Source organism: Erpetoichthys calabaricus, chromosome 12 (genome assembly GCF_900747795.2).
Source record: "Erpetoichthys calabaricus chromosome 12, fErpCal1.3, whole genome shotgun sequence".
NCBI classification, from domain to species: Eukaryota; Metazoa; Chordata; class Cladistia; order Polypteriformes; family Polypteridae; genus Erpetoichthys; species Erpetoichthys calabaricus.
The window spans coordinates 356116-368108 of record NC_041405.2 but is presented as its reverse complement, the minus strand read 5'-3'; the positions used below and the strand labels follow the sequence as shown (position 1 = coordinate 368108).

At 46.5% G+C, this 11993-nt stretch overlaps 1 protein-coding gene across 2 annotated transcripts in view; it reads right to left on the bottom strand.

Annotated features, from left to right (window-relative positions):
- LOC114661607 (uncharacterized) overlaps window positions 1-11993 on the bottom strand; it is a 35646-nt gene continuing 23653 nt past the window's right edge. For both annotated transcript variants that reach the window (XM_051934751.1, XM_028814742.2), the window contains 7 exons: window positions 3172-3513; window positions 2318-2590; window positions 1949-2230; window positions 1127-1396; window positions 907-1002; window positions 450-828; window positions 1-297 (listed from right to left, as the gene is read on the bottom strand). In XM_051934751.1, coding sequence (XP_051790711.1) covers window positions 291-297; window positions 450-828; window positions 907-1002; window positions 1127-1396; window positions 1949-2230; window positions 2318-2590; window positions 3172-3181 — 1317 coding nt within the window. In that variant the 5' untranslated portion in view covers window positions 3182-3513 and the 3' untranslated portion in view covers window positions 1-290. The remainder of the gene's footprint in view (window positions 298-449; window positions 829-906; window positions 1003-1126; window positions 1397-1948; window positions 2231-2317; window positions 2591-3171; window positions 3514-11993) is intronic.

Genomic DNA, 11993 nt, shown 5'->3' with positions numbered 1-11993 from the left:
CAGAGTTAAGCTTTCCGTTTTTATATACACAGCCGCCGTCCAACAACACAGTGTCCTCTTCTTGCACCTGGACAGCTCCTCGGCCGGCCACCATTTATCTGTCCATGACTTCAAGACTGCAAACAGTGATCCATGGCTTCTGCTTCCTGGACCCAACAGGACACACTTTCTGGACTGCCAAGATAGCAGGCACATACTGTATGAGGAAGGCAAAGCCCCTGGTCCAGTGTGCAGTGTCAAGACACTTGCTTTCAAGTAGGGTAGGCTCCTGGGGTTGAAGGTCATATGCTTCATTGCCTGCAAGAGAAACACAAAGAAGAGTAATGGTCAACATGGGCAGGACACCACATGTGAATGAGTAATAGTGACCAAAGGGCCCACTCATTAGAGTGTCCATACCGGTGACCACCCTTTAACACATTGCAGGCTGAAATGACTGCACGACTTACCCTTCACTCTCAAAGACTAGCACTCGTGCCACCCGCTTCCTGGTCATTCGGTGGGTGGCCTGACACTTGAAGGCCCTGTCCTCATGCTCGGACTCAGTGGGAGTGAACTTAAGGCTGATGGTAGTCTCGGCCTTACAGCAGCCCTTCCTGCTGATGTGGCCCCTCTTCATGGAGTAGCCAGACATGTCACTTTGGCTCTCCCACATGTTGTCATCATCCTCATCCTTGTCCTCATCCTCCTCAGCATCCAGCTGGATCTCCTCTTCATTCAGGAACCATTTTATAGAGACCATGCGCAGGCACCAACCAGACATACTGCAGGTCAGCATGCCAGGCTCATCGTAGATCATCTTCTCAGGGACGATAGGTGAGAGGAACACTGAAACACAAATACAGACAACAGGTTCTGGTGCCTAGATGAGGTCCAACTTGGGGTTGTTTGGGGATTTGAACTTACCTGAGGAGTGCCATAAAATGATAATGAGGATGAGGAGCAGGGGGCCAAGGATGACTATGCCAACTATGAACAGCTCCGTGAAGGACTGACCAGTATCTGGAAAAGAGGTCACAGCATGTGACAAGCAACCTGTTAGACAGCATCTCGGGATTGCATTATAGCCCCTCAGTGCCCACCACCACTATACCAAGACACTGGAGCAGTCACTAAGTCCACTCACATGTCACATATCTCCTAGTTGTCTTAGTGTGCTGGTACTGAACCTCACAGGACACTTGATCACGGCTGCTTGGAGTGAAACGGTACCAGCTGACTGCTGTGTAGGTGCCATCGGGCATCTGTCCTTTGGGTGCTGCCTCTGAGTAAACAACTTCTTCTCCTTTCCTCCAGACAAAGTACTCGACGGGGTTGAGGAAGCGCTCGGCCACACAGATCATGTCTGACACCTTGTCCAGCTCAGCTCGATTCTGCAATGCGATGGTCAGAGGAACTGGAATGACAGGAACGAGAGTCACCCTGGTGGGACCCCTTGAAAGTGACCACTTCAGTTACTGGACACTATGCCTGCCAAGTCAGCTTTGTCTAGTGCTGCAGCACATTGAGGCATTACATGGGGATGTGGCCTCAAAGTTAATGGCTGCAGGTCCGAGTGGGCAGGGCATCAGTGTAGACCCAGTGTAGGTGAGTGAGGCGATGCGTGAGGTTGGTGAGTGTGGCCAGGGCCCTGTTTGGTGATGATGCACCTGAGGGCTTTGTCACGTGATACCATTGGGGTGTGGCACCAACAGTGAGTGGCCTCTTCTAGGCAGGCCAGCCCACTCACATATTGGGTGCTTTTGGACAGTGGTCTCCCGGAGGGTTCAGCTGGTTCTTCATGAAGGTGTACTTCAACAGGGTGGGGCAGCATGTGCAGTCATGACCTCAGTGTGGGTGATAATGTGCCTGGTAGCTTAACTGGATAGGGGTGGCCCGCTGTGAAAATGTCTATCTGGTGTGGCCCCTCCCAGATGGGTCAGCTGGCTCACTACCCTCCCTGACTCACCTATGAGGTGCTTTCGGATTGATTCATCCATCGAGGCGTGAGTCACCATGCACTGCAACTCCCTGAAGTTCTCGTGGTTTTTCATGAAGGTGTACTCCAGCTTGGCCTCATAGGTACCATCTGGCAGGCTCTCACCCAGCAGCTCCTTCTGCTTCACAACAGTGTTAAAGCTAAAGATGGTGAATATGATTTCAGGTGGCTTGAAGCCTGTAGCAATGCACTGCACTGTGTCCTCCAGGTTTTCCACCTCTGAGTACAGCTTGAAAGAGACCTTTGGAATGGCTGTATGGGAGAAAGACAAGGGGATTGGTTGAGTAGACAGGACACAAAGCTTAAGATGTCAGAGACATTGCGTCCACTCTCACTGACCATGTTCTTGTTGGCGTGTCCTAATTGGCTGATCCAGAGCTTCGTGTCTGACTTCACAGTAGAACGGGTCACTCCCGGCCCTCCAAGCTCTCACACTTACTGTGCTATCTGCCCTGAAGGTGCCATCCGGCAGGAGCTGTCCAGCTGGGTGCTCCATTTTCACCTCCTTACTACGCTGCCCAATTGTAAAGGAGATGGCAGAAGGGTAGAAACCTGTGGCACTGCAGTTCAGGACGCTGTCAGGCCCCTGGGTGAAGAGGACCCGAGGGGCAGCTGTGGACATCAAAAAGACAAAGGTGTTCAGTTGTGGAGTGGGCAAACTGAGTGGACACCTGCTTGGGTTACAGCATGGGACTCTATAAACACAGAATGCAAGAAGAAGATAGTCACACAGGGGGAGGAACTGGAACTGGACAGCTGTAACCAGGACACAACAGCTAAGGAGTTGGTCCCTCAAGATCTGACATCTCAATTAGCCTGAAAGCTGCATTCTAGACTTGGTAATTTTGGGGGAACCTCTTAGGAGTGGGCACCCAGTATCTGGTCAGTAGATTTGCTTCATCACAAGGCAAGGTAGCACCAGACAGGACTTGATCACCATTGGTCACCTTTATCACAAGGACCTTGTCCCTTAGAAAATGAAGGTCCAGATAAATAATGATAATCGTCATAATACACATTATCTAGATATTTCAATAGTGGTATTATGATGCAGGCCTCTGTGAAAAGGGTTTCTTGGACAATGAAGGTCTCAGGTCTTGGTCACTTGGGCCTGTACTGCTCCAACTAGCACAAAGTCCCAGAGAAAACTGTCACTTGTGTCTCGGTCATTTAGGTTCCTCTGAGACTCTTACCTCTGACCATCACATGAGTGGTGACCTCCTGATTCTCTTGGTCATACGCCACCTGACACACATAATGACCCTTGTCTTCGATGTCCACTGGACTCAGCAGCAGAGAGGCGTCTCCGTTCTTCAGGTTCTCTCTTGCCAGATAGATTCGTGGAGTAAGTAGAACGATTCTTCTTCCACTGTAGTGTGCCACGGTGTGATTTTTGTGTCTCCAGGTGACCCTGAGCCTTTGGGGGTCAATGTGTCTGGGCGTCACACTGAAGAAGCAGGGCAGCCGAATGTCCGACTGGAAACGAGTGATGAGCAGGGCTGGTGGTCCAGAGACATTGAGAGTACTGCCTGCATCTGGAAGATGAGAGGAAAAAGAGAGTGACCAAACAGAAAAGCAGGGCATGGAGAGCTGGTGGCACTGGATAAGCGTCTGCCCAGATGGCAGTCTAGGTGAAGCTGAGATCAGCATTAAAAAATGACCAGCAGACAGGGAAAGAAATAAGAAAGAAAACTACAACGAGAGAGAAGACGCTGACCCCGAGCACAGGTGCCACCATCACACCTTTCACTGAGCTGCTCGACAAGTGAAACATGAGCAAGACAGGGAAGGAAACTACAAAGCGCCTTTCACTGATCAACATGGCCATGTGGCCAGTCATATGATGTGACTGAGGGCCAGCTGACCTGTTGCTCTGTCACTTTCCCTTGTCGTGTAGTGCTGACAGTTTCTGAGTCTCCCTGGATCCCTGCTGGGGTGCTAGTGGTCCACGGGACCCCCACACAAGCCTGCACCCCTCATGTGTCCTAGTTTGTCTCATTGAAAAGACATGGAAACAGCAGTACAGTGTTGATTGCCCTCTACTGGACTAAACTGAATATGACATGACTAGAGGCGATAGAGAGCTTGTGATGCCAGGGCCTTGTGACACCATTTTCTGAGGACAATGTGTGGATTTTGTGGTTCTCCCTTGGTGTCTGTCCAGGATGCTCCATTTAAATCGAGGCTGAAGACTCAGCTTGGTTACCTGTGATGTTACCTCTCTAGACTGCCACTGTCCAGTGACATGTTCTAGTTGGTCCATGTCTCTGTCTAATTTATTGTGTGTAGACTTTGTGGTCCCCCTCTAGTCCATGTAGGGTGAAGGTTGGTTTGCTCTCATCTGTCTGATATGCACTGTCAGGTAAACTGAGGGTCCTGAGGCTTTGATTTGAATTATAATGATGCATCGGCCCACCCTGTGAGGACACCAGTGCCCCCTCACAATCCAACCTCGCCACTATTCCTCTTCTGATTATCACAAACTACAAAGTTGGCTCAGGCTTCACCTCTCATTGGTATTTTGATGTTTTGGGTGAAAAACAAACTGTTGACTACATCTCAGTTATTAGTTAATTCCTTTGCACTTCTGTGGTCTCCTCGCCTTACAATAAATGGACCATCTCATTGGTTCCCATCATTCCTGTGTAGGTCAAGAGCACCGGCCGACACTCACACACAGCTAGATGTACCACTAGACTGCTTCTGTGTAAACTGAACAAAAAATAAAACATAAGATGGACAAACCAGGACATTAGTCACATGGAGTCACAGATGATGGACGTATCAATCTGGCAGGCCACAGTTTATGAGATTCAAGGGCTGTGCCTCCAATATGGACATGAGCCACACTGGAGCACCACAAGGAACAGTTACTGGCTGGTCTGGCATCGTAACATGACAGAGCTGTACAAGAGGGAGCAGAGCAGACTCTCAACTCTTAGGAGATCCCTTTAGTGTGGGAAGTGAGATCCTTCACATCTTCTACAACTCTGTGATGACCGGTGTGATGAGCTGAGCCTGTAACATCACTTTAAGAGGGACCACCGAATCAACAAACTCATTCCAAAGGGCAGGCTCAGTTACGGGACACACTAACGCTGAGGTGAGGACTTCCAGACAATGAATTATTCAGATGGAGTTTGGAAAAAAAACCACGACTTGGAGCTCCTTGATACTGACAGCAATATAGCGCCTTACTGGGGCTGCCAAGTGACAAGGCTAATTCTTTTTAGTCAGTCTGGTGTTTATTTTAGAGTGGTTTGTCATATTGTTTATCTATTTATTGAGCTTCTGTAAAAAGCCACATTTCTCAGTGAAGTGCTGTCTGTCTCTCTGTCCAGTGGTGCCCATCACAAACCGAGGAGGAAAGGCGAAGGTTTTAGAGAATAAACAGCCAGACCTTCAACGAGTCAGCAGACCAAAGAAATGCTGGCAAAGTGAAAGGCGCTACATTAGAGAAAGACTTACTGCTGCTTAATGGCACTTCAGCGACCTCTGCTGGTCAGGAGTCGGCGGTGCTGCCTTTAACCGCCGTCCTGCTCTATCAGCTCCGCCCCAACTTCATGAACCTCAACGACCATAAAGGTGCAAATGTGCCAACAAGCTGCACGTTCATTCAGTAAGGAATACGAGGGAGGTTCAGAAAGTTTCCTCACTTTTAGATTTTCGTTGGAAACAGTGAAGGCGGGAGGAGGAGGAGGAGTAACTGGGCATTAAAACGTTGGTACGACGCTGGGAAAATGGCATCGCAAACCAAGGTGACCCTGTAGACATGTGATGTCATTTGTTTTTGAAATTCTTAATAAATCGAGTTTAAAAAAGTGCAGAAACTTTGTGCAAGTCCCTCGTGGTTCATGTGGTTCATGTACTAAATGTACTCATTTACTGGAAACATCCCAGAATGATAATGGGGGCAGTGGCCGCAGACTGCGACCTGAGAAGAAGGTTGGAGTATTTCACATTTTTTAGTTACTTCCAAGAGTCAGCTATCACATTTCTTTTTTATAAATAATTTTTGTAACAATGAGTCCTACTTTCAGAGTAACAGTGATAACTGAATGTTAGTAGACTCCCTTGAACACGTTTTATAAAAGCACTTTACAAATGTCATGTCGTTTAAAAGTGTAACCTAAATAGGCTTGTGGTGCCACTCGATAGTTGTCATATGCCGCAGACTCGACTTCAAGTGACGCAGAAATGGCATTGATTGGTGTTTGTTAGTGGTGGGGGGTCAGTAACTGTTGTTCAGTTCTCTTAAACTTAACATTTTTAAAGTACCCCCCAATAGAATAGTAATTACTAAAAGGAAAATAACAATTAATCACGAGGGTAAGGCAATTTGAAAATGATGCTATAAGGCCAGGGGTCCTCAATCACAGTCCTGGTGGGCCACAGTGGCTGCAGGTTTTTGTTCCAACCCAATGGCCTAATAGGAAGCCCTTACTGCTCACGTAGCACTTGTGCTTCACTTTAGTGGTCTCGCTTGTTAAGATTCTGACCCCTTACTGCTTATTTTAGTCTTAAACTACCGTATTCTTGTTTTTTAATGGCTCCTAATTAGCAATAACATCCATCCATCCATCCATTTTCCAACCCGCTGAATCCGAACACAGGGTCACGGGGGTCTGCTGGAGCCAATCCCAGCCAACACAGGGCACAAGGCAGGAACCAATCCTGGGCAGGGTGCCAACTAGCAATAACATGCAAATGACAAAAGAGACCAGCATTTCTCCATTTAGCTTGTTACCATTTAATTAAATACTTAGAAGGAAAGTGAAGAGAAAAAAGTGAAGAACTGAGAATCACTTCTGAATTTTAGGCCTCATATGGTTTGGATGATATCCTTAGAAAGGGGAAGAAAATCGAGGATATGAGAAAGAGCTGGCATGGCAGAGCTGAAGCACCAACAAGTCATGAACTTAAATTATTGGCAAGAATTGCTTTCTAATTAAGCAACCGGGTTAGAACAAAAACCAGCAGCCACTGCGGCCCTCCAGGACTGGGACTGAAGACCCCTGCTATAATGGCAGTGCATAGAAGCTGACACAATACAAGACATTCACAATGGCTTATGGGTAGTTTGGACATGCACAAGGCAACACTGCCAAACGTTTACTAGAAGAACCCAAAATAATCAGACAACAATACATGTCTAAGATTAAAGTACCTGCCTATTACCTCTGTAAGCAGACAGACGTATTGTTAGGGCCTTCCTAGCCAATTCAGAGCACCGCACAATGAACGCCAGCCACGTTACTCTTTTCTTTGTTGATGTTTTGAGAAGCCTGTGGCCATAGAATTTGTTTTTCTTTTGATTGTGTAAAAGCTACCTGCAAAACGTCATTGGGGATAAAAAACGTCCATCTGGGCCAAGTGCACACATACAGGAGTCTGAGCGACCGACGGTGTCAAGTCACTCGGGCCGACTGTGCTCATACAGTATAGTAGAGTCACTTGACCGGTCTCTAAAGATTACACACACACACATCCATCCATTCATTTACCAACCCGCTGAATCCGAGCACAGGGTCACGGGGGTCTGCTGGAGCCAATCACAGCCATCACAGGGCACAAGGCAGGAAACAATCCTGGGCAGGGTGCCAACCCACCGCAGCACACACACATTTTATATATATATACACAGACACACACACACACACACAGAGGTAGAGTGTAATTATGTTTATTGTAAATTTCAATTGTTTGTCACTTAACATCCTTGTCTGATGAGAGATTGGAGTTTAGCATGAAGTACTGTGTACTGCACCTCCATTTCAACTGTGCATACATTTTGTTCCCTGGTGTAGTAGCGGTAATGATGTAGTCTACCCTGGTGCCCCTTACAATATTACTTGATTTTATTTGTTGCCATCCTGCCCTGACAGTGAGGAGGTCATTTAGTGCTTTATGGATAAAAATGTCTGCCTCTGACTGTCTCCAAAGATTTCTTCATGACCTGAGCTTGTCACGGCTCATCTTTATGATCTCCTCTGTTCTTTATCTACACATACAGTTAGGTGGGCAGAGAGGACTGAGGGCACAAGGATGTCATCTTAAAGTGTTGAACCTTTGTGTATACATGTGGCACTCTGTTATTGATTGATTGATTGATTGATTGATTGGTTGATTGATTGACTGATTATCTATATTCATGTCCCCGTTCAGAGCAGACGTGGCAGTCATAATCCCCTGTACTCTGGTCACCTGTCAGGCTCACGTCAGCTGCACTTGACTTCGTGACAAACCCGCTCAGCTGATTCCTTTTTTCCTCCCTCAGTCGGTGCTCCCCGTTTCCCGACCTCACACACAAACAGCAAGAAATGAGAGAGCAAGAGAAGAGCCATTCACACGAGAGAGAGAAATCAACGAAGTGCCTTGTGAGAAAATGAAGTTAATGAAGTGATGACATGTAAAGTTAAAGAAAGAAAGAAAGAAAGAAAGAAAGAAAGAAAGAAAGAAAGAAAGAAAGAAAGAAAGAAAGAAAGAAAGAAAGAAAGAAAGAAAGAAAGAAAGAAAGAAGGGAGCAAAAGGAAGGAAGAGGAAAGAAATGCAAAGCCCTCAGGTTTTGCCCGTTTTATGGTTCTTTTCAGTCTTTTGTTATAACTAATTATTTTGTAACATGCGACGGGGAGGATGAAGATCACAAAGACTTCAATTGTAGCTAACTTGTGTACCACCTGTATGAAAATATGCATTTAAGAAAAACAGTTTTGCAAAATAAGGTGACATCAGGCGCGGTTATCACATGTTGTGGTCAAACAAATGCCCTTTAGTTGCCCCCCATTGACCTCTTGTCAACAGGACTATCCAGGATATCAAACGTGTCATCACCCCCTTCTGCTCCTTGTCTTTATTCTACCATTTTTCTAACTGCCGTTCATTTGAACACAAACTGACTTTTTATCTTCTCCCAAGTCCCTCTGGTTTTCCTCCCACGTCCCCAAGACATGTTTGAGAGGTCCGTGGGTGAGTCAGAGTGACACCGATGGACTGCAGTGTTTCATTCTATTTTGATTCCTGCCTGCTGCTGAGTGCACTGCCAGCCCCCCATAATGTGGGCCTGATAATAAATGAGTGGGTGATCTGTCTGTGTGACTCCGTTCATTTAATTCACGTCCACCTCGACTGGCTGACTGCTGACCGAGAAGGTATTAAGGCTCATTACAGCGACGTTGTCTTGGTCAATCTGTAGAGATACTCGTGTTGTTTGGATTAGCGCGTGTTATATGAAATAAGATCAACTGCAGCGCCTTTTTGAAAGCTGCTTTCATGACTCTGTCTTACAGTCCCTAATGGGAAAGTCGTGAAAGTTATGTAAGCTACTACAGAAAAACAGCATGTCTTCTGCTCGGTACAGGAGGTGTTACGTTTATTAAGGATTTGTTGTAATGCTCTTGCTTACGCATAAAAACGTTTGCTTGGTGATGAACTCAGTGACAGGTGCTACATGAGATAAGGACGGACAGACAGACAGACAGACAGACAGACAGACAGACAGACAGACAGACAGACAGACAGACAGACAGACAGACAATACTGTGCCTGTAGTTGTGTAAGACTCTTCTATAAAAGACACGACGACTTCGCTGACAATGAATTTGCTGAACCCTCACAGTACTCGACACTGACACCCTAAGGCACTTTAGATCTGAGTGACAACACATTTCACATTCAGAGCTTGCTAGTACAAGTAGGTGGGCAGCACACACCAAGTGGGCCCACCCATCCCAGGTCTACCCGTATGACGAATGACACGTATTTAGGATAATGTAGACTGGCCAGGTTGAGTTGAAGTGTTGACTCACAGACTCTGAGGAGGATGATGAAGAGCAGCGCCGTGTTCATGCCGGTCAAGTGAGACAGGCGTCCCACTGCAGCGGGTCCACACTCTCCTCATTGAAACCTGCCTGGCGCACTGCACCCGTGGAACTGAAGGGCTGGCTGGATGTCCTTATGAAAATGCAGAGGACACTTGAACTGGAGGTGACCCTGGGGGTGGACTTAGTTGTGAGGTGGTTATGGTGAGGGTGTGGACCACGGAAATGAATAATCTGACGTCTGGTGGGGCAGGATGAGCGGGACAGTCAGGGTCAGGAGTTAACTGCTGCCCACCGGCCTGCCTGCCTGTCGTCCCTCAGACGCATTTGTGTTTACAGCACCCCCCCCTCCCCATTTAAATAGAGGCACCCCAAATCTGCTGGACTGTACCAAGTGAGCAACAGCAAGGGGTCCTCCATCTGGGCCACTCCTATAAATGAGCTTACTCAGCGTTCAACTCACAGGTTTTTATTCTATGCCATCAAAGATCCTAAATTATCCCTAGTGTGTGTGCTTGGTGTGTGTGTGTGTGTGTGCCCTGCAGTGGGCTGGCGCCCTGCCCGGGGTTTGTTTCCTGCCTTGCGCTCTGTGTTGGCTGGGATTGGCTCCATCAGACCCCTGTGACCCTGTAGTTAGGATATAGCGGGTTGGACACTGACTGACTGACTGCCATGAAAAAGTGTTGTTCACTTCTGCACTTCCACTGTGTTCCAGTAGATGGTGCCAAACAAAGAAGGGGTGACATTTATGCCCCATAGGTGATGATCACTTGAGAGAACAATGGAGATGAAGAGTGTGCCACATGCAGATGGGCCTCAGGGCTGCATTTCATGCTCTTGTGGTTTATTTGATTCCCATTATTAATTTAGTTGTTCCTTTGTAAAAGTGACAATGACAATAAAGATCTATCTATCTGCTAAATGGAAAATGTTTACAAAGAAAGTAGCCAAGAAGAGTGTAACTGTCTTCCACCATCCACTCCTCCTGCCACCCAAAAGCCGTTCAGTTTTTCTGGTGATATGTCACCATTCTTGTCAAATGTTTCTTTTTTTGCTGAGCATTCTATTAATTCATGATGTGCTTTAAATATGCGTTTATATCATAATATGTGTCCATTCCAGTGCAGAAGGAAATGCAGTTGGTTTTTAGAAAGTGAATAAAATCGTTGTTAACTTTTGAAATGCAACTAAACACCCCATTGGGCCTGTGAAGTGTCAGACGTGGAGTCAGTAGTGTTTTAGAGGCTTTATATTGAGCGGAAGTGTTGGTTTGTATCGATATTTGATTAACCTGAGGTCAATATTTTCCTTTTGATGACATATTTGCCCTTGTTGACATATAAATCACAGATTTGCTAAAGTCCACTGATTGTCCTTGGTGTCCCATGAGCCATTCTTTATGCTTTAACATTACATGTCATTTCTCCAACTGTGAAAGCCTGGCTGAGGACACGGACATTAGAAATGCGATTATCTGAGCGTGTTTGATGTGTCACTGCGCCAACATTCTTGAGTTTAAGAATCCGCTGTCAAAGTTATTTGGTCTGAACCTGTTAATAAAGGTCGACTACATCTCAGTTCAAGTGACAGCAACTTAGCTCTGATGTGATCACAGTGGCTTTGAGACTCCCAGCTGATTACCTCCATCGAAGGCGTCTCCACCAAAGCTCACAAATTCTGAACATCATGTAAGCAAATAATAAACTGGGCACAGGGATCAAAGTAGGGAACACATCCAAAACTTTCATTTGGGTCAAAGTCATCTTTTTGTTAATTTGTGCATTGCAATGAAAGTAGCAAACCGGTGAGTCCAAAATCACGTTTGCTGCAATTCAACGGTCGTTTTTTTTGATATTACAATTAACAAACATTAAATGTTTTTAAAAGGCTTATGGAGCAAAATAAAATACCAGAAAGCCGGTCCTTCATTCGGGTTCAGCCTTGTACCCCCTGCCATGGCCTGATTGTCTGCCACATTGTGGTTCCCTGGACACACTGGATGGTGCGTGGATGTTAAGGCTGCCAGAAGAGATGATCCCAGCTCTCTCCTTATTGTCCTCTCCTTACTGTCGAGCTCGTTGGTCTCCACAGCGGTGTTTACTGAGTGTTTTATTTCAACGCAGCTCGGCCCTTTGTTTCTGTCTCTCTTCTGCTTTTCCTTTCTCCGCACCAATGGGCTGTTGTGTTGAGTGAACGTC